The sequence below is a fragment of the Medicago truncatula genome, chromosome 2 (assembly GCF_003473485.1).
Source record: "Medicago truncatula cultivar Jemalong A17 chromosome 2, MtrunA17r5.0-ANR, whole genome shotgun sequence".
Lineage (NCBI taxonomy): Eukaryota > Viridiplantae > Streptophyta > Magnoliopsida > Fabales > Fabaceae > Medicago > Medicago truncatula.
The window spans coordinates 12,032,455-12,057,807 of NC_053043.1; the positions used below are offsets into that span (position 1 = coordinate 12,032,455).

At 32.6% G+C, this 25,353-nt stretch overlaps 2 protein-coding genes across 2 annotated transcripts; both read right to left on the reverse strand.

Moving 5' to 3' along the window:
- Window positions 1-7,402: 7,402 nt before the first annotated feature.
- On the reverse strand, window positions 7,403-10,228 carry LOC25486320 (patellin-4). Its single transcript, XM_013607590.3, has 5 exons — window positions 10,065-10,228; window positions 9,075-9,969; window positions 8,687-8,811; window positions 8,436-8,580; window positions 7,403-7,859 (listed from the first exon to the last, which is right to left on the reverse strand). The coding sequence occupies exons 2-5, from the start codon at window positions 9,954-9,956 to the stop codon at window positions 7,605-7,607; spliced, it is 1,407 nt and encodes a 468-aa protein (XP_013463044.1). The 5' UTR covers window positions 9,957-9,969; window positions 10,065-10,228; the 3' UTR covers window positions 7,403-7,604.
- A 1,992-nt stretch (window positions 10,229-12,220) lies between these two features.
- On the reverse strand, window positions 12,221-24,520 carry LOC25486321 (twinkle homolog protein, chloroplastic/mitochondrial). The gene is made up of 21 exons (XM_013607591.3): window positions 24,164-24,520; window positions 23,945-24,066; window positions 22,735-22,790; window positions 22,586-22,643; window positions 22,375-22,485; window positions 21,094-21,177; window positions 20,406-20,486; window positions 19,919-19,984; window positions 19,723-19,839; window positions 19,515-19,562; window positions 19,334-19,419; window positions 18,522-18,582; window positions 17,877-18,059; window positions 16,950-17,081; window positions 16,384-16,445; window positions 15,305-15,388; window positions 14,178-14,309; window positions 13,304-13,400; window positions 13,084-13,218; window positions 12,925-12,992; window positions 12,221-12,697 (listed from the first exon to the last, which is right to left on the reverse strand). The coding sequence occupies exons 1-21, from the start codon at window positions 24,402-24,404 to the stop codon at window positions 12,658-12,660; spliced, it is 2,064 nt and encodes a 687-aa protein (XP_013463045.1). The 5' UTR covers window positions 24,405-24,520; the 3' UTR covers window positions 12,221-12,657.
- Between the last annotated feature and the right edge of the window lie 833 nt (window positions 24,521-25,353).

Consider the following 25,353-nt stretch of genomic DNA (forward strand, 5'->3'; position numbering starts at 1 on the left):
GGTCCAAGATTTAAACTCTAAATTATTTTTCACTCTAGACTAGATATGTTTTACTATGAAAGCTTGGCTGGAAATATAATTATTGGTTGTACATTAAAAGTCAAATAATTGGTTTTTCAATTATCTTGATTGACTAAATCCCATCAGAAGAATATTAGAAGTCAATTTATGGAACCAATAAATGGAGGCAAACCCTATTTATCTTTTAACAATGTACATATTAAGAGATTATCTTAAAAAAAATACATATAATTAAGAGATTAACAATACATACTATCACTAAAACACATGATTTGCTTCACCTTGAATTGCTGTTAATCTGGCGTGCAGTCATGCAGTCTGAGCGTCTCTCGTTACTATCACTAAAACACCATACTGCAGAAGTAATCCCATCAATCTCAAAAACCGGCATCGGCATTATTACATTTCACCCAACCAACCACCCAATGGCTTCTTCGAACACACAGACAGTGGGACAATCACTATTTCAATGGGGCTATATCTGCTGCATCATATTCAATTCTGATAACTATTATTGCCATGCATTCAAGGCTTGATTCCACATTATTTTTTGATAAGTTCAATATTAATGTAAGTTCCTTTTATTTGATTATTATTGAAATAAAATTTGCTTGTTGCTCAAAAATGGCTGAATTGAGTTTAAAAATGTGCTTTATCATATAAGTCCTGACTACTAACATTAAATACTAACAACTAAAATTTTCTTATAAATAATATTGTTACTTAAATCTATTACATATATAGGTTGTATTTTCTCTAAATTATTTTTCAAACTACACTAAAAATATGTTTTCAGGATCTTTGCTAAAAACATTTTTTTTATTAAGCAAGAATACAGGTCTTTACCTCAAGCTTTATGTTGTTCTTAAATGAAGTTAAATGATTTGATAAAGAACTATATGCGTTGGTAATAACATTTTAGGAAAGACTTTTTAAAAGGCTTTCATGTTCTTGATACACACAAAGATTTTAAGATGGTTAACACAATTCAAAATTTAGTTATTGTGTTTCCACCACCTTAAATTGATACGAGAGCTCCGGTCTCTTGATTATACATCTAACTTTGTTCGAGTAAAGATCTTCAATGTTGAAAATCTAACATTAAAGGTTTTAGGTCAAATGCATCTAAAAGTCCTTTAAGTTTTTCATTTTTTCCAAAGTGGTCATTTAAGTTTCAAATGTCTCAAACAAGTCCTTTTAGTTTTTGAATCGTTTCAAACAAGTCCTATTGTAGATAGCATAGTTGGTAATTGTTTCCTTGAACTCATCTTTGGTACCAAATCTGACTCCTAACACCCACTTAATATTAGTCATCTTTTTAGGCATGACAAATGGTGGATAATGCTCTTTGTTGCTATCATCTGAATCATCACCATCATCCTGATCTAAAAGGACTTGTTTGAAACGATTTAAAAACTAAAAGGACTTGTTTTGGACTTTTGAAACTTAAAGGACCACTTTGAAACTTTTGAAACTTAAAGGACGACTTTGGGAAAAACGAATAGATGCATTTGAAAGGGTTAGTTTAACTTCTTAAAAAAAAATATAAGTACCTATTGTTTTTTTCACTTTCATAAAAGAAAAAGTTTGTACTGCAATGTTAATGTGTCTTTTTTATCCAAGACACTTAGGCTTTATTTACGAATTTGGATGGGAAGGGAGGGTTTATTTTTCTTCATAATACAAAACTCTTCTCATTTGGGGAACTAAAAATTGCATTGGATGAAAGTTTTTGGGGATTTTAAAGGGTTTAAAAATAAATGTGGAGAAGTGGGGTGTCCGGGGTTCGAACCTCGTCCCCTGCATAAATTGTGTAATTTCTCTACCAACTTAGCTAAGCTCACGGGGACGAATTCTTCAAATTTAATCTATGTTGTTATAATATTCTTAAAAATAAAAATATATTTAACCATAAGTATTAATTTATCATTATCTAAAAAATATTCTTTAAAAAAATGTGAATTATGTGAATTTCTCATATATTTCCAACCCTCCAAAGTCCTCCCTTCCCCTCCCCTCCCCTCCAAACTTCCAAACAAAGCCTTAGTTGTAAAAATTAGGGGTTTATTTAGAAATAAAAAAAAATGTATCTAGAATTTGATTAGAAGAAAATAATCAGGGACGCACTTTTAGTTAATGAGTGCTTATATTATTATTTATTTTTTTGGTGAAATGAGTGCTTATATTTAAAGGCAGAGGGAGTGGTATCTCAAAAAGTTACAAGTCCCACATAGAATAGTTTTAGATGCTTTTGAGTCTTTATATAATAATGTGTTTTAAATCTTATTAGACAAGTTTTGATGGGAATTTCTTAAGTGACAAATATTATATGTTTGATATTAAGAAAATCCCTATCTAATCTCGTTTTTTTTAATATATGTTGAAATTTTAAAATACTTTTCCAATTTGTTTTTTAATTGATAATACACGAATCAAAATACAAGTTATCAAATTGTCACCGGATTCATATCAATGCTTTACATTTTATTTTGTTTTATGGTTTAATATTTTGCTACTAATTTTGTTGAATATTATACAATCTTATTTGTTTTTATGTTGGAGGGATCATTGCGGGAGGAGAGAAAGAGAGAGACATGGGGCATTTTAGATGGAGAATTGGCATGGACTCTATTAGCAACCATCTACATCACCTCAAGTAATGCAGTTTTCCATATAGTCTGAGCCTAAGTTAAAATAACTTATTTACTAACCTAGGTTCATATAATTTTTTATGATTTATTTAAAATAGCTTCTATATCTTTAATTCTAGAATAGTTACACATTTCGTTATTTATTAGAAGTTTAATATTAAAATCAAATGGTAATAATAAGAGGGGTCGCTTGGTTTTTGGGAGAGACTAGTTTTGCTTATATGGCTAATCCAAGGAAAGGTATCCACTCTTCTCTTTGAAACTTGATTTTTGGAGACTTTGAGGTAAATCTAAGACCTTCTACACTTGATAATTTATTTTAAACTGTAGTTGCGACTGATGTTTTATTCGATATGAAATTCTTAGATTATGAACGTTGAATTGATATTGAGATTTCAATAGGTAATAGCCGTTTGCTACAACGAAGAGATAATGTAGCCTATGAGATACGACTCATAGTAACAAATGCAAGAAATTATGTTTGCCACAACGAAGAGATAATATGGTATATCTCCGTTCGCCACAACGAAAAAAAATGTGATATATCTCCGCTCGCCATAACGAAGAGATAATGTGGTATATCTCTGTTCACCACGAAGAGAAAATTTGGTTTATGTACAAATAGAGAAAAGAGATAAATGATATTAATCATGTTGAAATGTTAAGGGTATATATGACTAATCATTGGTTCATGCTAAGGGTTTTTGTGAATAGTATGAGTTTTTTCGAATAGTATTGACTTAGATATTACAAGGATTTTTTTTGGGCATGAATGAGTTTCCAAAGGATGAAATTTTTAGTTTAAAAATTGTTTGGATAAAGACCGGTGAAATTTTCATTTATCTATTAAATGTCCACTTTGTTTGTCATGCTCCCATTGAATTATTGTGACTCACCATTTCTTTGGTTTCATTTTTTCAATTCAAAGGTTGCAAATGATTAATCTCATGGAGTTTTCATGTTCACTAAAAACATCTATGCTTTGCGGTAGATCTCTACCTTGACCAATTTTATGATTTACTTATGATGTAACTATTGAGATAATAAATGTTCCTCTTTTAAAGTCCATATATAAATAATGAGATAGTTTTATATACTTTGTGATAATAAACTAGTATTGTTTGCGAGTCATTACCAAAATTTCAATATTTTGAAAATGTATAAGTGTTATAGTTTATTAGGCTTGCCAGGCTATATATATTATGAGTTAGTATTAGCCTATGCGCGGATCATGGCCTGAAATTGGGTCGTGACATTTGTGATTCTCATTTATGCGGAGTTCAAAGACAAAGTCTGATGTGTTGTGGAAATGTAGTAACCGATTCAGAAAAATGGCAACAAGGCCTGCATGGTTTAAGCAGTGTTGGACGATTGCCCACCCAAAATAGGCATGAATATCATCTTAGACTTTCACATTGCAAACCGGACAAAGGGTTGGGAACTCAACATGTCTGATATAACAACCTTTGACGTGTTGGAATACATCCTTTACACACACACCATAACAAATGTCGCGCCTTAATTAGAAGATGCATGAGCTCTCCAAATATTGTTCCAATCACACTCTACCAAGACTTTATCATTCAAAAAAATAGTCCGCGTGATTTAGTTATATCTGGATTTGATCAAATAATAACCAAGGCCGTTCCTACGAATCTGAAGGCTCGGTTCTGTAAGTGAAAAGAGACCCGTAATAAAATAAAAACATTTTTTTTTTAAAGAACAATGTTCTATTTAAATTTTTTAAAAGATAATACAAAGTGTCGTATATATTACAAAGTGTCGTATATATGTGATACACTCATAGATGAAAATCACTACTGCATACATGAGGAACCTCAAACCACCCTCCCAAAAAAACACTCACCTAACACCTAAAACAAGAGGACTCAATTCTAATAGGCCTAAAACAAGACAATGGAAGAGGAAAAGGAAATCAAATCGGGGAAGAAGAAAAGGAAAGCCCGGTGGAGTGATGGTGATGGAACGCGTGGTACCAGAGAGAAAGAGAATAAAGAATTTTTGTTTTTAGTGGAGTAGTACTTAGTAGTACTACAGGGCTATAAATTTTATTTTTGAGGCTCATACCTTGGGGAGGCCCAGTTCCATTGAGCTCCTTGCACACCCCAAGGTTCGGCCCAGATAATAACCATTTGGTCTCCTTCTCTTGGCTTGTGATTAAATTATTAATCTTAACAACATTCAATGGTTTTCACCAGTCATTTGAAGAACCGTGAAAAGAGGTGTTCACCATCAAATTGAATGTCACAAGATATTCATCTATGTATCTGAATGAGCAGAGGAATTGATTAGATCGTCTCAGCAACTAAATTCTCTATGAAACAGTCACTACTAGAAAATATACTTTTGACAACATGGGGTTTTAAGTTTTCACATCAGCAGAGGAAATACCTGAGGGGAAAGATACATGAAGAAGGTTTTCGCATCAGCTCAAAAAATGAATGAGGGGAAAAATAGATGTAAAGAAATTTAAGAAAATATTGGATGGTCAAAGTAGCTTTCTTCTGACAAAAGCAAAAGAGTGACAATACACATTTTGCTAAGTCTTCTACATTTGGTAACTTTCATTGCGACATAGTTTTGACAAATATATTGATGAAGTAATACTAACAATACACATTTTTTAATACTCTTTTTTGTTTATCATTCTCTCCTGTTCATGAAAATTATGCATACACCCCACTATTTTTTTTAGAGCTCATCCAATATGATGTTGCTCACATACCAACATTAGATTGATCGTTAAAAATAGTGTTGCAGTTAGTGTTGTGAGCATCATATATAATATAAACACAAAATTTGACACTAAATACAAACATCGTATGCATTGTTCATCTTGTTTATACTCTATTTTTTAGGTCGAAAACATTTTTCTTTTCTTATTAGATAATAATGGAGTGATATTTTTGTAACAAAAATACAAGTTTGTGCAATTAACCACTTAAAGTATTTTATGAACCGTAAAAATGTACGTGATTAACCACTTATCTGACATATATACGCAAAAATGTTCGCAAATAAGTACATCACTAAAGTGTTGCAAGATTCGTCTTCGTGAGCTAAGCTCAGTTGGTAGGGACAATACATAATATATGCAATGTCCAAGATTAAACCCCGGCCACCACAAAAAAAAAAAAGTGTTGCAAGATTCATTTATAACATGGTCCGCTGATACCATAACCAACCAAGACCACATCGAATTATTGAATTATTAGCCTTGAGTTACTCTTATAAACTAAACTATTATTTATAATGAAAAAGTTGGATTCAAGCAAATTATTCACATCAAAATAAGATGAGTTATATACTCTAAATCAAAGTATGTAGTAATGAATGAAAGAATGCATTTTTCAATTTTCAAAACTCTTCTTCCCTGTTTCATTGTTCTTGAAAGTGTTCCTATAATAGGCCCTTCTTGTGAACCTATCTTCTTCCCTTATCATTGGGAACAAATTCCTCCTTGTTTACTTACCTCCCAACCTAAAACAGCGAATTCTCGGCACAAAGTGTTCTCCTTTTCTAACCTGTTGAAATACAAACAACCTATTAGAATGTGTCCAGTTCTGCATTTGATTTTTGTTCATAGAGAATTTAATTGTAATGTAAAAATAAGATTTATATTGCATTGACAATAAGGAGCTCGAACATAATAAAAGAGATGTGGTGAATCTGAACAATGAAGAAAGAATCTATTATCCCAAAAATCTACCTATGTGTTGTCTTTTTCATTGTTTTTCTAATATTTTAAAAGTTAAGTACCACATCGGTTAGTTTTGTGAGTATTTCAGACTTTAATACTATTCTGCAATACAAAAAAAATACATAAGACCCAACAACCTTACCTTTTTTTTTTTTTTTTTTTTTTCAAGAAAAAATCTTGTAAACTTAACCAATTTCCAGCAACATTTTTGGTTCTATGCTTTTATATTGGGCAAACAAAAAATTCACGCCTTCTCATTTACTCCTTTGTAAGTCTTCTACATCTTGTAACTTGCATGGCACCATGGTTTTGTCAAATACATACACATAAAGTAAAGCTAACAAAACACATTTTAATACTCTTTTTTTAAACATTCTCTCGTGTTGGTGAAAATTCTGCACGGCCCACTATTTTATGTGAAGTTCATTCCACGATATAGTGGAGTTCACTTAAATTTTATCCAACAATAGATTCAGCGTTAAATTGAGTGTTGGAGTTGGTGTTGTGAAATATATAATATAAACACAAATTTGAAAACAAATACAAACATTGTATGCATTGTTCACCGCATTTATACTCTTCGAAACACTAACATATATGCAAATTATTAATCACTTAAAATACTTTATTTTTGTGGTTAAGGATGTATTCTAAAGTGGTACAACATTCATTTATAACATGATATGCTGATACAGAACACCTATGGTGTTATTTGATCAAATTTCGTGTTCATAGCATAACTATTTAATTAACTTTCGGAGACCAAGTATAAGACATGCTGATACAGTTATACAGTTGAGTCTTCCATGCTTTGTTTGTGTGTGTGAAAGTGATTCTTGCATGCTTATATGAAAAATGTTAAAAATCATCATGTAAACATAAAGTGGTACAGCATTCATTTATAACATGATCTGCTGATACCAGAACCAAGACCACATGAAATTATTGAATTCTTAGCCTTAAGTTACTCTTATAAACTAAACCGTTATTTAAAATGAAAAAAGTTGCATTCAAGAAAATTATTCACATCAAAATAAGATGAGATAGATACATCATTGGCGCAGAAAATGAATCAAAATATGTAATAACGAATGAAAGAATGCATTTATCAGTCTTCAAAACTCTTCTTCACACATTTCACCTACTTTCAAAATCTAAATGAAACCAAATACACACAATGGAACAAAAATTACAACATCATAATTGAATTCTTAAGGTAAGCTTTTGTTGGTCTTGTAACGGTACAGAACCCTCTTCTTTTTGTTTGATGAATTGTTAATTGTGAGGATAACCTTCCCTGGTTCATTGTTCTTGAAAGTGTTCCTAATAGGTCCTTCTTGTGAACCTATCTTCTTCCCTTTTTGAACAATGACTGTGTATGAGCCGTCATCATTGGGAACAAATTCCTCTTTGTAACTTACCTCCCAACCCAAAACAGCCAAGTCCCAGCACAAAGTGTTTCCAACCTGTTAAAAGACAAACAACCTTTTAGAATGTGTCCAATTTTGCATTTGATTTTAGATGAACTGATTTTTAAAGCTTTTGCTCCAAGTTTGAATTCAGACCATGTTGATTAAACAGTTTAATCAAGCGCTTATCATATCGGTTCTTATGTATAAACTTTTCAATAAAAATTATAAAATAAAGTAAAATTGTTTTCATAAACTATCTTGTAGAGCTCATGTACAAAAGCTTTTTACACAAGATCTCCCAAATAGTCTCACAGTTGCTGCTATACAAGTTTATAAGCTCAAATAAGCCAATGTAAACAACCCATGCATGCCTTTGTCCGAAACAAACCAGCCTAGCTCAGAATCTTACTCAAGAAAAAATAATACTTTGACAAATTCAATGTGACATGTTTGAGTTCAAGATCAATATTCTCAAGAAGAACTGAACATGTAAAATTCAATTTGATGCGTCTAAGATCAATATTATCTATGACAAATGTATTACGCAACATGCACTTGTCCAAAACAAACAATATTCCTAAAGCATGCTATAGAGTAGAATGCCTATACATAAAAGCTTGTAGTTTTTACCTCCAATGCAGGAATCTCAATAGTTGCAGTTGATCCAGCCTTAAGAAACAGTTCTGAAACAGAAGCATCTTGGCCAAAGAACTCAGAATCATTCTCTCTCTTGAAACCACCATAGTTAACTGGGATCTCCTCAATCGGAATGTACCTATTTTAGTTACAAATAAGGTCAATTATGTGTTACTGCAGAAAATTGAAATATCTATTTAAGTATAAGAATGAAAAGAAATGATTAATTGGTTTTATGGACATACTTGATCAGTGTTTCAGTGACCTTAGCAGGACGAGCAACCACAAATTTGCTCTTTGTCCTTTGAGTTAAGAATGGAGATAACAGTGCATTGAGAGCATAGTACCAGAAAGGAACATTGATGAAAATCTACAATGAAACAAACACAACATAAGCACTTTAATCAATTACTAAACCTATCTACCAACGTGACATTACGGATTAAAGGCATGTCTGGTGTTTGCTGCACATGTTGGTGCCAGTGACAATGTATCGTCCATTTTCGTATAAGAGCATCAGTGTCTACGTGTCAGTGTCATGTCTGGTGTCGGTATCAGTGTAAACATATACAATTAAAAAAAAAAAAAAGGTAAAGGAATTAAGCAGTGTTATATTGTGAAAAAGAAACTTACATTTTTGGCTACCAACTCAGGGTAATTGTCCTGCAACATTGTAACAGTTTGCTTTGTTGCAATTCTAAGCTCTTTCTTTGACGGTCCTGGGGAATTCTTAAGATCATTAATCTGAAGCAAAGAAGAAACACCACCTGGTTTCAAATTGAGCTTCTGAATCCATTTCTCCATAACAGAACACCTCCATCTCAAAAACTCTTTTCTCTTCTCCTCAGTCCCAAAAGTCTTTTGATAAATCTCTTCACCATCAAACACACTATAGATGTTGTAACACACAGGGTGTCCTTCGCGATCAACACCGTTCATATAAGCAGCAGAAGCCAAATCAGAACCAAAATCTTCTTCCAAAACCGAATCAATCTTCATTTCCTTCCTCCATTTAAGTGTCTTCTTCAACATCTCAAATGCTTCATTCACCTTAAACTCTCTAGCTCTCAAAAACTTCAACAAAACCACATCAACTCCTTCATTTCCTTTGCTTGGCAAAAGTGACACACCCCACAAAGACAAATCTTTTTCCTCCACCTCTTCAACCCTTTTCTCTTCTTCTTCCTTCACAACTTTCTCACTACTCTCTTCACCACCTTCTGGTAAAGTTTCAACCTTTTTGGTCTCTTCTTCCTTTTTCTCAAAAAGGGTGTTCCCTAAAACTGCTTCTTCAACCTTTGATCTAAACTCAATCAAAGCCTTTTTCTCAAACTCTTTGAGATCAGAAAGAAAGTTACTTTCTTCCTTATAAGATGAACATTTCTCAACTGTCTTTGTGGGTTTTGATTCTTCCATTGATTCCTTTGCTTCAACGTTTTCTTCAACAACTTTACCTTCTTCAACAACAACCTCAACTTTCTGTGCTTCTTCTTGAACCATAGTTTCAGCAGTCATGATTTCTTACAAACTAAAAAAAACAAAAACAAAAATGAGATCAAAAAAAAGAGAATTTTGAGACAAACCCAGAAATTTAAAGTGATGAGAAGTGAGAACAAGACATACCTTTGAGGATAAAGTGAGAGAAAATTGAGGAACAGAAGGAGTTTTGTTAATGTAGTTGTTGTGTGTTGTGAAGGGTGGAGTGAGTTGTGAGGGTTTATATGAAGTTTGAAAAGGGGAAGAAAGGAAAAGGTGGGACCCAGAAACGGTAATATAACTGGATCCAACACATTGAAGAGCCGTTGGAGATTCTTTTGTTTTGTGTTTTTACGAGGATTTTGCTGTTCTGTAACACAGCAAGTTTAGGCGTGAAACCTTGGACTTGGTCCACCAACCCATTATAGTACATTGTTTTTTCACTTTTCTTCTTAGTGCCAGCATTTTCATGCAACTATTGTTGTACTTTGCCGTTACAAATATCATTAACCGAAGTCAAACATTTAGGCATGACAATGAGGCGGGATGGAGACGGGTTTTACCTTCCCCATTCCCATACTTTATTTAGTGGAGATGAGAAATTGAATCACATCTCGTCTCTGACGGTTTCGGGTATCTTCGCCCGCCTCATTCACATATCTGCAATGGATAATTTTTTTGTAAAAAAATAAAAGTATTTTTCAATTTCGAATGCAATGTTGTAATGCATTATTCAACAAAGAGGTGGCGATGATCGATGACTACGGTGATTGAGAAGAGAGGTCGAGAGTCTGAGTGTCATCTGAAAGACCGAGACTCTAACTGTGTAAGTTAAATGATCTAGGTTTTGAGTTTCTGCTTATATAAAAGAGGTAATAAATTGATTTTATACATTCATGATGAGTTTGGGTATGAGTTCGGGGCATGTACATATATCCTCGTTACCCGTCCCGTACTATGTTTTGAAATAAATAAATAAAACTCAAATTCATACCCAAACTCAGTTAAAACAGGGAAAACCGTCAAATTGAGTTTGGTTTAGATGAGATATCCGAAACTCAGTTAAAACAGGGAAAACCGTCAAATTGAATTTGGTTTGGATCGGTATAGGTTTTGTGGTCATGCTATGTCCTTGTTTTCTCTTTATTCCCCTCTTCTTTTTTAAGAGGGCCCCTCTTATTGGGAAGAAAACAATAGGGAAAGGAAAAAAAAAAAAGAATTAGAATAATTCCAAAAAAAAAAAAATTTGTCATTTCTCCATTAACAAGAGTGTGCTAATGATGATTTAACGCACCTAAAAGAACGGTAAATTTTGTCCTGGTGTCACATGACTAATGAATTCAACATGCATTTTTCTGGTTTATGGATTTCAAGCAACATCAACGTCCTAAACAAGTATGATGTGCATAGTTACTTTTTAGAGGAACAATCCCCTATTTTTATTTTTATTTTTATTTTTATTTTCCTTTCTGATAAGCAAAACTTTTGTTAGCACAATATGCAAAGCCTCTCCAAATCTAACAATCAATTACATGTACACATTGCTTATCACAACACAAGCATATGGGAAGTACAAAGTAAATACAAGTAACTAGTAACTGCAAATAAATGGTGATGAATTGGATTTGAGATACAGAGTTCATGTCCACCGTCTATAATCTTGGAACGTGGTATCTTATGATTACCAAATATTTGCTCTTTTGTTTGACTTGGTCTCTCTCACCCACCACCTAACGACAAAACATTGCATGTGGCATATTTGTCCAATGTTGTGTAATGATATGGAATCAATTTGTTTAAGAGAACACCTTTTCAATACTATCAAACAGCAATTTTTAGTAATATATTTCACTCTGAATAATTGCACTTCCATTAACTATATATATCAAATTAGTGTGGTCCTACTACTTGGTATCATTCATTCATGTGCTAGACTAAGGTATGGGTCATAGTCAAACATTAATGCTGTAAAGGACCTGTGTTTATTATCACTTTGTAAGCTGCTATTTGCTTCCAAAAATAAAATAAAAAACTAACGATATTACATTATATAATAAGACATCTACAGAATCTTTGAAATAATATGGTAAATATTCGTTAATTAGTGTTTGGTATTGGACAGTTGGAACGACTACATATTATTCACAAAATGGATATTTGTAAGGACTACCTTCTGATACTATACATACAAATAAGAGTCATTATTTCTTCCCATTATTATTCATGATTGTATTACTCAACATTTTGTAACACATGAAAGATTTGTTAAATATCACAACTTTACAAACATGTAGTGTCATTTGTAGAATAAACCATCAATAATACATTAACTGAATATTGCAAATCAGAACTTACAGCAAATACTGAAAAGAAGATTGCAATCCATAATAATAATACTAGAGCTCAATCATTTGAGATTGAAGGAGTCGTTACAAAGAAGAAAAATCCTATATCTATATACTATACAAGGATGCAAATGCATAACTGCAAAATTAAATTATAATGTAACACTAACACCTATGTAAGGACAGATAAAGGATATAAATAATCAAGCCAAAATTATGATATTATAGTCAAATTTCACAACCCATGTTAAGATGTTATTATTTACCACTCTTGATATCGATCCGGTGCCTCAAAGTAACTTTAATAGCCATGTTTTTAGAGGTGGTAACTTTAATTCAACACCTCCATGCTGACCAGTATACAAGCATACCAAAAATCATTTGTATGACTGTTGCTATCTCTTTCTATCATCTTCGGAGTACTCACCAGTTACCCTGTGAAAGTAAATTAGTTACCACAGATTACATTAAAGAAACACAACTAACAGCTTGATTGTTTCAAACAAGTGGGAAAATTTTACTTGTGAAAACAGACCCTCAATAAGCACTGATACACTTAATTCAAAAGTTTCAGCATGATCCTTGTGTTTTATACGAAACTTACTCTACAAAACCATAAATAAATAAAAGCAGCACATAATCAAGGGCAAGAGTCTTCATACCTGTTATAGAACAATGCAGCCTCACCTATCGTCCCTGCGACCTTATTTCTTACCTTTCGGACACAGACCTGATGCAATGATAAGTCAGTAAAAGCGTACAATTATTTAATGTGATAAATGATCACCAGAAAAATAGACAATGGTATTGCAAACACTCACCTGCACTTGATCAACAGGGCCCGCCTCAGGATCCCGATTACGATGAATAACAATTCCATTGTCACACTTATTTATAAAGTGTGCACTTCCACTTATATCATAAAGATTAGGAGGACCCCCAACCCAATTGTGCAGCTATCAGAAGTGAAGTAAGAGCATAAGATAATAAATTTTAAAAAGGTAAAATAGCAATAGATAAACTAAAGCCATATATACCAACCTGCCTGGGATGTGCTACAAACCAAACATGGCATCCATGATGTTGGGCAAAGCGTTTAATTAAGGTAAGCATCTGGCTCACATATTCAGTTTCCGTCCTGCAAATCGTTGCAACAAAATTTTCTATTAAGATAAGCAATATATTGAACTATGGCTCTTGAAAATTGTGAAATTCTATGGTTAAAACAATTACTTCAAAAGTCAAAGTTTTAAGAGACAAAATCTTTGAAAACTTGTTTTGTGGTAACCAAGATGCACTGCACATTTTCATCTATCTAGTTTTTCACAAGCAAACCAATCACATAAGGTTTATAGCGATTTAATGAGAATATTTTTTCCTGCGGACATCACTACTTCAGTTGTAACTCCGATGATTGTTTGGAGTAATTTAAACTTCGTAAGGTCATATCATTAATCAATGCGGAATCTCAACACCTTGCAGGCCAAAGATCTCATATCTAGTGTTAAATTTGGCATTGGACATTTGTAGGACTAAAACGCCCAAGATTGGACCTAAAATATAATCATCTTAGCATCTGAACTATCTCTAACATAACAACAAAAGCTAGCATAAAAAGCAAGGATTGCTCAGGCTTTATAATGATTAGTTTGGACACATCTTTATATCATATCACTATGCTTCAACTTGAGGGAGAGAGTCGGTGTAATAAATGATAACCTTTATCACTTATCCCTACAGTTTTGAAGTTATCCTTTATTGAGTATTTCAATTTTAATCAGAGTTGAATTGTAATCCTTTTATACAAATTCATAGGAGATGAGAAGAATATGCAATTTCAAGCATTCTGAAGAGTATGACATAACAAAAGCAAAATAAAATCCAAGTTAAGAACAAGTTCTTTAAAGAGAATTACATATTTGGAGGTCGCTGATGATCAAGCTCATTATAAGGATCAATTACAAGTCCACGCACCCCGTGTCTTAATACAGCTGCTTTTGCAAGGTCAAGAACCCACTTTATATTTGGAAGAGCATCATTTTCACACCTAGTATTAACAGCCAAGTAGTGCAGCACTAAAATCATAAGTATAAGTTAAATTATGAATTAAAAATTTTGCAGTTTAACCAAATGAACGGCTGATAAAGATACTCAATAAGCATTGCTTATTGCAAGATATTTTGACATAGCCAACTTCTGAGCCACAATATCAATCAATTTCATTGAAAGATGGAGCTACAAAAGGGCATATGATAATATCCACGTGCATTACAAAGTGGAGCTGTATTTTATTTAAATACATACGTACCCATACAAACACAGATACATACATACATACATACATACATACATACATACACATACATATGTATAATACAAAGATTAACGTACCATTTTAGTAGACTATCTTAATAATTATTCAATAAATATTATATTTTATAATAGCAGTTATTGTGTAACTTATTATGCAATAAGTATTTATTAAGTTAGTTATGTATTGTGTATGAATAAAAGGGAAAGTACAGGCTGTCCTTGATTATCCTGAAAATTAGAAAGAGGTTATTTGGGAGGGAGAGACCAGGCTCTTGAATTCTTCAAAGAGAGAGAACCAAGACTCTTGAATTTCGTGGGAACCCATTATGTAATCCTATTCTACCATCAATAAAAGTCAATAATTACTATTAAATTTCTTGGTTTGGTACCAGTTTCTATCACATTTTAACGATATTTACAAGACATTGTATAATTATAACTGCCCTATTTATATTATTTCAAACTGATTTCAAGTTTCAATTTCATTTGAACAGTTTTTCGCCTAACTAATTTATATAATGAAATGACAGAGTACAGAGCTACAGAGAACCAATAAATTAAATCAACTTTACAAACGTGAAAATGATAATACCAATCAAGCTTAACATGGATGGGTGAGAAGCATCACAATCATGAATAGATGGTTAAACTATCTCTCAGTGCAGTCCAAGAAAATGTTAAAATATGATAAACCACAACCATTAGTTGAGCTCCTTGTAATGGACTTACCTTATGAGATAAAAAGTATCATTTAACCAGAGCTTGCCTTCTTCATATTCCTCCAAACTCATCCGCTCAGCGTCTTCAGCATAGCTATATTAGTTAAACAACTGAACTCAGACAATCAAATGATTGTACATAATAACAACCACAGCAGTTGCAATTTAAAAACATTGTCAAATACTCCCTGATCTAAGGGTCTCGAGACAGCAAAAGTAAAGTTGCCAGATTGTGAATTAAAAATGAAGGATAGCGACAATAACTAAATCATATAGCAGTAAACCAAAACTTAAGTAACTAAAGATCATCATAATCATTAATGAGAAAACTGAAATAACAATGATTACGCTAGGATAGAAGGGGAAGCAATTTTCCTTGGCTGGGGGGAACAGTGCACTTAAATTTCCATACTTCCTTAATTTTATGAGTAATAAATCTCCTTTTGATAGATAGATAGTGTTGGAAAATACATTAATTGTTTATTTTCCTATGATGTTGTTCCCTATGTTATTATTTTCTAGTCAAGTCTAGAGAATTCCATTATTATTTTTCCAATGTAACAAGTTTCTAAGCTAGTCTAGAAGAACATTAATTGTATTCTCTCTATAAAAACCAGCCTTTGACTGAGGAATAAATCATAAAAGCATTCACCCATTATACTCCCTCCGGTCCTTTCTATTAGAAACAAAAGTGAGAATTTTTTTGGTCCTTTTTATAAGAAGATTGATCAAGTTTCAAGTATGTTTGAAGCTAAATTTCATTTGTGCCCTTATTGATTATGAGAGAGAATATTAAAAGTAAGTAAGTTGATGGAATAAAGAGTAATTAATTTAAGGGTATTCATAGAATTTTTTAAATGTAGAAGTGTATTAAATGAAGATGACTATTTTCTTGGTGTTGATGTTTTGTCTTTTGTTTCTTGTATAAAGGACCGGAGGGAGTATTTCTTTTCAATAGATAGATAGATAGATAGAAGGAATAGACATTCAGCACTCAAAATCTTAGGGACAACAATGAAGCAAAATATGGAAAGTCTTGGCAAAAATAATGATCAATCGTATAGTAAATCCATACAATTCAAATCTTACCGATCATTAAAGAAAGGCTTTTTCACATGTTTCTCCAAAAGTTTTCGAGCATGTTCTCTAACCTACAGTGCAGTAAAAATAATCAGAACAAAAGCACAAAATCCAACAATATGTGGGAGGCAATGATTCAAAGATAATTGTCACCAAAGTCATTCATTGTTTGCATCACATTATGGAATAACCAAACAAACATCAGAAGACTAAGAGTGAGAAACTGAGTCATAACTTAACACGGTTCAACAGACAGCAAACTGACTGATCGACATAAAATATCTCCAATTAACAGAAACAAACCATGAAATCACAATGAAGTACATGAGTAAGCACAGAAATAAATAATTTAAAAAACAAAACAAACAGAAAAGGAATAATCATGCTATTCCCTCACGTATATCAAATTCCTCTATCAGATCAAAATCACCTCAATATAAACATTATACAATACATGTCTTTCACTGAGCACGGAAAACCTCAAACATATTTTGTTCCAGTTAGAAGTTACTAAGACATTTTCTTTGGTGAATAAGATAAAGTTAAAAGTGGATGTCCAAAAACTATCTACTAACCTTATTCTCCATGGAACAAAGTGCAAATTTCCAGCCAGCACTTTGATTAAGATTGCAAAGAAGAGCATCAATCCACTCACTCTTCCCCGAATTTGGAACTCCAGTTACTATGGTCAGTTCTCCCGGTACAATCTAGTGAAAGTAATTTAATTAGAAAATATTAATATTTCGAGAACATTTTTGTTAAAAGATTTATTCAAATTTCAAATAGATCAAATCACAATACCCCCCACCTAGTGGGATAATGTTTGGTAATTTACATTGACGGTAGATGAAATCACTAACATCAAACAGCCAAAAACAAATTTTAATAACAAAAACAATTTCCAAATAATTAATCATTTTTATAAAAATAATCCATAAATAATTATTCAAGATATTGTGTGAAAAAAGGCAAGGAACTGAAAAGTATTTTACAATTACATGCATATATGATACAACATCCTGCTGAACTCAAATTACAATCAAAATTCAGTGTTTCACTTCCAACTACAATTTACAACATTCAAAGAAACTCTACATCTTTATTCATGGACACAATTCATTAATATCTTATTACATAATTTGACTTTTAAATATAAATATTCAAGTTAACCAAGTCATATAAAGAGGTCATACAGCAATCATGATGATTTTTTATGTTATGAGAAATGATATTTGAACAATCACTTTTTGACAACTTTTGTGACAGCTTTCTCTCTCATACACACATTGTTCTTCTACTTTCTCTCTCTATTGCTTTGATTTTTGTGCCACTATCTAAATTTCTATGTATAATGTGGTTGTCCAACAAGTTGTCACATAAAAAGGTTGTTCAAATAACATTGCTCTTTGGTATATCTCCCTAAAAACAAAAAATCAACAAATATACAACACAGTTTTAGTATGATAATAAGAAGACGTACAAATAAAATAAACAACCCTTACATTGTATAACCCATTCAGATTATTCCAGCCAGTTGAGAGACCAGAGTCATATCCCAAAGTTCGATGATAATATGCATCAATCTCATCAAAGTAATCTCTGAAGTTAAACAATCCACGTATAGGATATAGTTCTGCATTCTCAATCACTTCCTTCAGTGCATCAGGGCCCAAATACATGAGAACCTGTGAATATGTTACAAGGTTGCTACGGTTGTCAAAGAGTAAAATTAAAAACAAACATCTTCAAATGGCATGCATCAGAAATGAAATTGTATAAGCATAATTCTAACTCAAGTCTTCATTCCCATGTTTCAAACAGCCAACTTATATCTACTAATATAAGCATCCACAATAACAAGCCATGTATTAATGAATAATAAATTCACAAGCCATGCATGAACAATTGAAAACATGAAGGCAAAGAAGAGTAACCAACACAATTATGTCTGTTACATGCATCTTCATTGTCAGTTGATATCGTACTCTGTATGTATCAAAAAAGGAGCTATCTAAAGTCTAAACTCCATGGAAAAGCTTCGCATGCTGTTTCATTTTTATATTTCAGGGATTTCAGATTTGTGGGGTGGGAGTTGAGAGGAAGTGTGCAGGCAAAGTGGAATTTGCGCAATCATGTCAATATCTAACCTCATTTGCATCTTTGCAATCATCAGACTTCCCTTTTTTGGGCCACCTTACACGCCAGCATCTGCAAATAAACAAGAGAGAAATGTTAACTAGTCATTAGAACAATATTATCAACAGATAACAAGAAACCTAAATAAAGAGAGGATTGATTCCCCCCATTAATTAAAATAAAGGAATTATAAGATTTATATATTGGGCCCAACCAATCTTTACAAAACCCACATGTAAGGTGAGGGGTGCCACTCTTTATAAATTCATTTCAAGCCTTACTTCTATTCCATGTGAGACTTGGTTTTTCCCGATACACCCCCTCACGCTCGCCATTATTGGGCTTGGTATGTAGATATACATGGTGAGTGGCCCGATCGATAGGGGCTCTAATCCCATAGTAGGTTTTTATATTGGGTCTAACTCATTCTTACAAAACCAGCTTGTAAGGTGACGGGTGCCACTTTTTATAAACTCATTTCAGGCCAAAATTTTATTTTATGTGGGACTTGGTTTTTTTTTTTCAATAGGAATAAACTACAGGTGTAGAATAGTGGAACATCCATTCTGTCATATAACCATAAATCAAAAGAATGCCAAAATTAGACAATCTCAAAATATAAAGGATTTATACGGGCAACCTTAATCTTAAACAGCAATTATTAGAACTAAATACACAAGCAACTTGAAAGTAGTTTATCTCTACAAAAATGAAACTGCTACTGAAACAATGGAATCATCTGCTAATTGAAAGCATACAAGGATGGTCTCAAATAGATAAATGAAAATTTATATAATTTAAATCAAGATAGAAAGATACTAACTTTTCTTTCCCAAAACGGCGTGCAAGCTCCTCAGACAAAGCTTGACCAGGTGGATCGCCATCAGTGGCAAGGATGATCCGGGATGCCTATCAATATAAACAGAGAAAGTAAAATGAGAGATGTTGAATAAAGCTGTTTCCACCGGTACATAGAAAGGAGTGGAATAACAACCATTACAGACCTTCTTTAGTTCATCTTTGCAATTCCACAGATACTGATACTTCGTGTCCTAGCTTTACAGAATTAGAATTAAGACAAGAGCATCAGATTTTACTATTGCATAACAGATCACAGTAAATTCTTACAATGTGTAAGTGAAAAATAATAAAGTTTCAATAATTTGAATATATATATATATATAGCATCAGCATGTTGAGCATAAAAAAGACCTGTTCCAGAGGTGGCAACTCCTTTGAAGAGACTGATGGAGGTGCGCCGTCAGGAACACTGATACAATTTCGGAAGCCAGCTTCTTCCATTGCCAGCTTGTCCATTTCACCTTCAACCTAAAGTACATAGTAGATATACTGATGAGAATAAAGAAAAACATCCACCTTATAATTTGCACAGAGGCAGAAGGCATACAATGATAACATCACTTTCTCCAACTATGTCATCCAATCCATAAAAGATCTTTTCAGTGTCTGCTTCCTGCAAAAATAATAATCATAATAATTATGAGGGGAAAACGGTGTAAAATAATTATAGAAACTGAAGATATTAAGAGTTAAGACAATATGCCATTGTCAACATAATGAAATCCTCGTGCAAAAATAATAATAATAATAATAATGAGGGGAAAACGGTGTAAAATAATTATAAAAACTGAAGATATAAGAGTTAGGACAATATGCCATTGTCAACATATTGAAGTCCTCGTAAGAGAGTTGAAAGAGGAAATAAATGTGAAACTAGAATTATGAAGAGAATCTTTTGAATCATATGATCTTCTATCAAGTACAAATAAAATAGATATATAACTGCTAATTCATCTTCTTTTACAGTAATTAAATATCAAGTATTACTTTTAATGCTCAATTCAGTTACGTACAGCAACAGCAATTGTTTATACCTGCCAAAACTTTTTGTTGACGTCTCTGTACTTGCAACTAATAAGCGCTCCATTACGACGATATGTGAATACAATAACAATCTGCAAAATAAATGTTGCGAAAAAATACCATTATAACACATGTGAGTCACTCATAAAGTACTAGAGTGTGCATAAGATATAAGACACTAGCTGCATTAAGAAAATAAATATTGACATATAGCCCTTGGGTATATTTAAATTTTCCATGTATTATGTATCATCTTTGTTAAATAGAAATCAGGGAAAATCAATGCCTGATTGATCGATAAAACAACATATTTTTTAAGTGACTACTAAATGGTCGAGTCCTTATTGTTTAATATTGGAAATTCCGCCTTAATTGCAGTCCGCCCCTAGTCGCCTAAATTGTGACCTTGGGTTAGCCTTCGTTGCAGCCTCCAGCACCTTCATTGTGTTGGCTGAGGGGGTGGATTTAGTCCCACGTCGGATAGATAGTACTCTTGAGAAGAGTTTATAAAGAGGAGGCACTCCTCACCTTACAAGCCGGTTTTGTAAGGATGAGTTAGGCCCAAAATTTCACATTTAATATTGTCTTTTTATCAGCTTGAGCGGTACAACTGATATCAGTCATTTACCAAACTAAAAATTCAAAATGACACTCTACATGTATCTCAAATAAAGCTTAAATTTTAGTAGTTAAGTGCACCTGATCATCATATTTTCTCTGCATCACACCATTTCTCTGCAGAGTCTCCTTCGAAATCAAGCGCTCTGAAAAATATCCGACCAGCTGAAATAGGGCAAAGGAAGTTGTATTCACAACATTGCTTGAAAATGAACAAATAAATTATCAAATTTACTACAAATAAAATTGAGACTATATATAAAGCAAGATATACTTAAGATATCAATTGTATTCACTAAATGCTTGTCTAAATTACTGTTTACAGAGATCAAATGACCCAAAGATTTGAGTTTGTTATTTCAGTAATGCATGTTCAGTTCTACGTGTGTCGAAAACAAACAGGTCATGACTAAACACACAAGATTCTGATCAGCAAAAGTAACATAATAAAATATGATGGCTCTGCTTCCAAGACATAGATGAAAAACTTAAAGAGTTAGATTGTGAGACTATATTCATGCTTATTAGGCATCAACAGTCAATTCTAATTGCTTACAAAAACAGTTGACAGATGTCTATGTAAGGAAAAGATGACAAATTTAAAGTAAAAGTACATATCATATAGCATAACAGAGGGAACCATAGAAGTTAAGAAATATCCATTGCTTATTCATAGATAAAACGGTGTATTATTAATTTAACTGTCTACAAGTACGGTGTATTATTAATTTAATTGTCTACAAGTAACACTTGAAACATCTCTTAATCAAAAGTCCGTGCATATGTTATGTAACGTAGGTTTTCAAACTTAAAACCCAACTGTGAAATTCAAGATTTGTGGTCTCTTTCAAAACATCTCTTAATCAAATTTTCATGCATACATTATGTAATGTAGGTTTTCAAACTTAAAATTCAATTGTGATTTTCAATATTCTTGGTCTCATTTAAAGTTACTCAATAGTTAAACATTAGTAAACTATTCTTAAGCATGCCAAAACGCAATTTGTCAAGGGAAGAAAGAATACTTTTACCAGGAAAAAATTTATAAAAATGCCAAAGGAAAATAACAAATTCAACTGCTTACATTTCAATAAAAAGTTTAACTTGTTCAAAAAATCAAATACTTATACACCATCAGTGAGGAGGAGGAGTGTTAATCCCCTTGAAAAGGAACCTTTATTTCATGTAAAAGAGTCATGTATTTGGATATAATCGACAACATATAAGAAATACGATAAGATATTGAGAAATCGACAACATATTTTTTCATGAACAATATCTTCCCCACAGAGCAATAGCAGAGCACATCCATAGTTCAAAGTTAAAAGCAGGGACAAAATTTGGTACCGTAAAATCCATTACCTCATCACAAAGTGGTTCTAGTTGCAGGTCCTCCTCCTTAAGTTCTCTTTTTTTCTTAGTAGGTTTTAATTTTTTCATTGACTTAGAATATGAATTGCTATCAGCAAAGACCTACAACAGAAGGATGAAAATTCAACTGAATAACACTGAGACATCACATTGTATTTAGCAGGCATTGTGCAAAATTGTTTTAAAAAATAAAATATCTAACCTGGGTGCTGCCTTGCCAACCACACTTTCCGCGAAAACACACCCATGCAGCAGACCCCCTAAAGTCAAAATTTCAGTTAATAAAACAAAGTGGAACCACGATCTGCTGACAAATAGAATTAGGTAAGTCAACGAGAAAAGGATAAGTACCCGTCTGGTGCAATGTAAATAGATAAGCTCTTTTCTAACGTGTCACCACCTTGGCACTAACAAAAAATAATATTAAAAGTTACGTACCAGAGTGAGTACAAAAAACATGTTTGAATTGCTTTGCAATGTATGAAATAGGACAGGATTGAATGCAACGAGACATATTCTAAAAGGTTGTTTGCAATAAATAAAAATAAAAATAATAATAATAAATAATAAACACTCTTCAAACCAATTTTGGGGACTATATTTTGATAGCATAGTCTACTCCCTCAACTCAAATTAAAGTTTCCCCTTGAAACATACCAGTAGTCCAAATTTTCAAATAAAATCTATTCCAGACCAAACACAAGGGAGGAAAAGACATTTTTCTTTATCTTTGTATCAATAAATAAACTAAAGCATACTATAATTTTTGTCTTCGTCTCAAAATTTTCAGACCAAAGCTTCTTTTTTTAAAATCATTCTTCTAAAGAAAAACACAAAAAAAAAAAAAAAGAAAAAAACTTCAAAATTGAGGACGGTTATTGTAGGAATGAGTATATACTTCATACTTCAAAACCACCAAAATATTTTGATTGAAGTTTGCACTTTGCAAACTTTTGAACCAACTTCATCTTGTAAACTTACAAAACACAACCCTCCCCTTGCTTCCATTTCAGAATGAGTTTGAAAGCAAAGATTGGCAGGTCTCCCTCAGCAATCCAAACACAAACTATGTTGCACAGGCACGGGTACGGTATGGTACGGGTACAACAAAAAAAAATACATGAATTTTGTTATATAACATGAAAGAGTTAAATTTTTCAATTCATAAAAAAAGTTTATAAAAGAGGAAAATTGAAGTGCCACGAGTACCGTACGCATTCCAGTACCGGGTATGTACCTGGTACGGGTACTTCACTGTTTTACAAGTTGCCATGCTTAAGAGAACATAAAACAAGTGTTTTTTAATTTGTTATGGCACTAAGTTGATAGAACTGCAAAACTTTACAATGCATATGAACATGAATTTAATTTTCATACACTCACCAAAATGATTATGATAAAAGTCAAATATTTCTAATAATCTGACGGTCATGCTTAATTATAATTAATAATGCAAAAACTATTTACACTGACAATGTATATGATTTAATAATTCAAAAAGCATTCAACTTTGCAAAAAATAACAAAAAATAGAAACAGGGCAAAATTGAGAAACAAAAACCTTAGGACAAAGCAAATGATTGTTTTGACCAGGAACACAGATTCCAGTATCCATTCCAACAACTTCCAATTTCTTCTTTAAAATATCAAACTGGCTCTCCATACTATTCTCTTCCAAATGAACTATCCCAAAACAAAACAAAAAAAAAACATAGTCAAAAACAGAAATTCAGTAACATAATAGTAAACAATTAACGTTATTCTGTTCTAAAAATCTTACCTGGTCTAGGAACCTTAGCAGTTGAAACACCATGATACCCATTAGTTTTAAGCGGTAAAGGAGGAAACTTTGAAGCACGTTTAGAACAAAAAACAGTAAAAAAAGGTCTTTTAGGTTGAAAAAAACGCGTTTGAAGAAAAAGTGATTTTTGAAGGTTTGAAAAAGGGGTTGAATTGGAGAGGGTTTGAGTGTTCATAGTGGAGAATAATGGAACTACAGCGTGTGGATAACGAAAACGCATGTTCTGTGAAGAATGAAGAGTTTTTGTTTTTGGTGTTACAGTGAAGAGGGTTCCGTGAAAGGGTGCGTGTGAGGGTTGAATTGAAAGGGGGAAAGGGTTTTAGTTAAGGACAAAAACCTTGAGGGAAAAGATTGTAAGTTCTTCTTATTCTATGGTTTTGTATCAACCTAAATTGAGTAACGACCGTTGGATTAAGGAGATGTTGCCCCACTTTTTTTTAGAAATTTCAATATGTACCACTTTTTTTATTTTTTACTTTTTTTTTTGTTACACTTTTTTATTTTTTACTTTGATCTTAATAAAAATTTAGTTTTATTTTAGTCTCTTAATTTACAATATTAGATATGTCAAAAAAAAAAAAAAAAATACAAATGTTAGATATTTTGGTTTATTCTGCTTTTTATGTCATTGGGTCAGCTTAAATTGTTTAAGATCCATATTTTAGTGTGTGGCTGAAGCACGTTCCGCTAAAGGTTTTGGTGTTTGTTTGGCGACTTCTTCGAAACAGATTGTCAACAAAAGACAATTTGATTCGCAGGAGGATACTTCATCAGGAGGACAACGGTTGTGTTGGAAGCTGTGGCAACCCGGTGAGAGCGGTTCACTTCATTTTGGGTTGGGACATCTTTGGTGGCTTGTGACATCTCATTTATAAGTGGGTTGGTATCTCTTTCATCTCACCAGACTTGGTTACTTATCACTTTTCCACTTTGGCCATTTTGCGGGTCTACCGGCGTATACTCACATTTATCTTCAAGTAATTTGGCACTCTATTGTTTGGGTCATTTGGAAGGAGCGTAATAACAAAAATTTTAAGAACAAAGCTCAGCATTTGATTAAGTTATTAGATTATGTCAAGTTTATGTCTTTTTCTTGGTTAAAAGCAAAGCTGCTTTCTTCTACCTTCAGTTACAATGACTGGTGGCGGAACCCTTTATTATGTATGGGT

Coding starts and splice junctions, on each gene's coding strand:
- LOC25486321 (XM_013607591.3), bottom strand. CDS start 24,404: ATGCGTTTTCGTTATCCACACGCTGTAGTTCCATTATTCTCCACTATG. Junction 22,791..23,944: donor ATCATTTGCTTTGTCCTAAG/GTTTTTGTTTCT, acceptor ATTTTTTGTTAG/TGCCAAGGTGGTGACACGTT. Junction 17,082..17,876: donor ATCTGAATGGGTTATACAAT/GTAAGGGTTGTT, acceptor TACTTTCACTAG/ATTGTACCGGGAGAACTGAC.
- LOC25486320 (XM_013607590.3), bottom strand. CDS start 9,956: ATGACTGCTGAAACTATGGTTCAAGAAGAAGCACAGAAAGTTGAGGTT. Junction 8,812..9,074: donor CTGAGTTGGTAGCCAAAAAT/GTAAGTTTCTTT, acceptor GTTTCATTGTAG/ATTTTCATCAATGTTCCTTT. Junction 8,581..8,686: donor GTCACTGAAACACTGATCAA/GTATGTCCATAA, acceptor TAACTAAAATAG/GTACATTCCGATTGAGGAGA.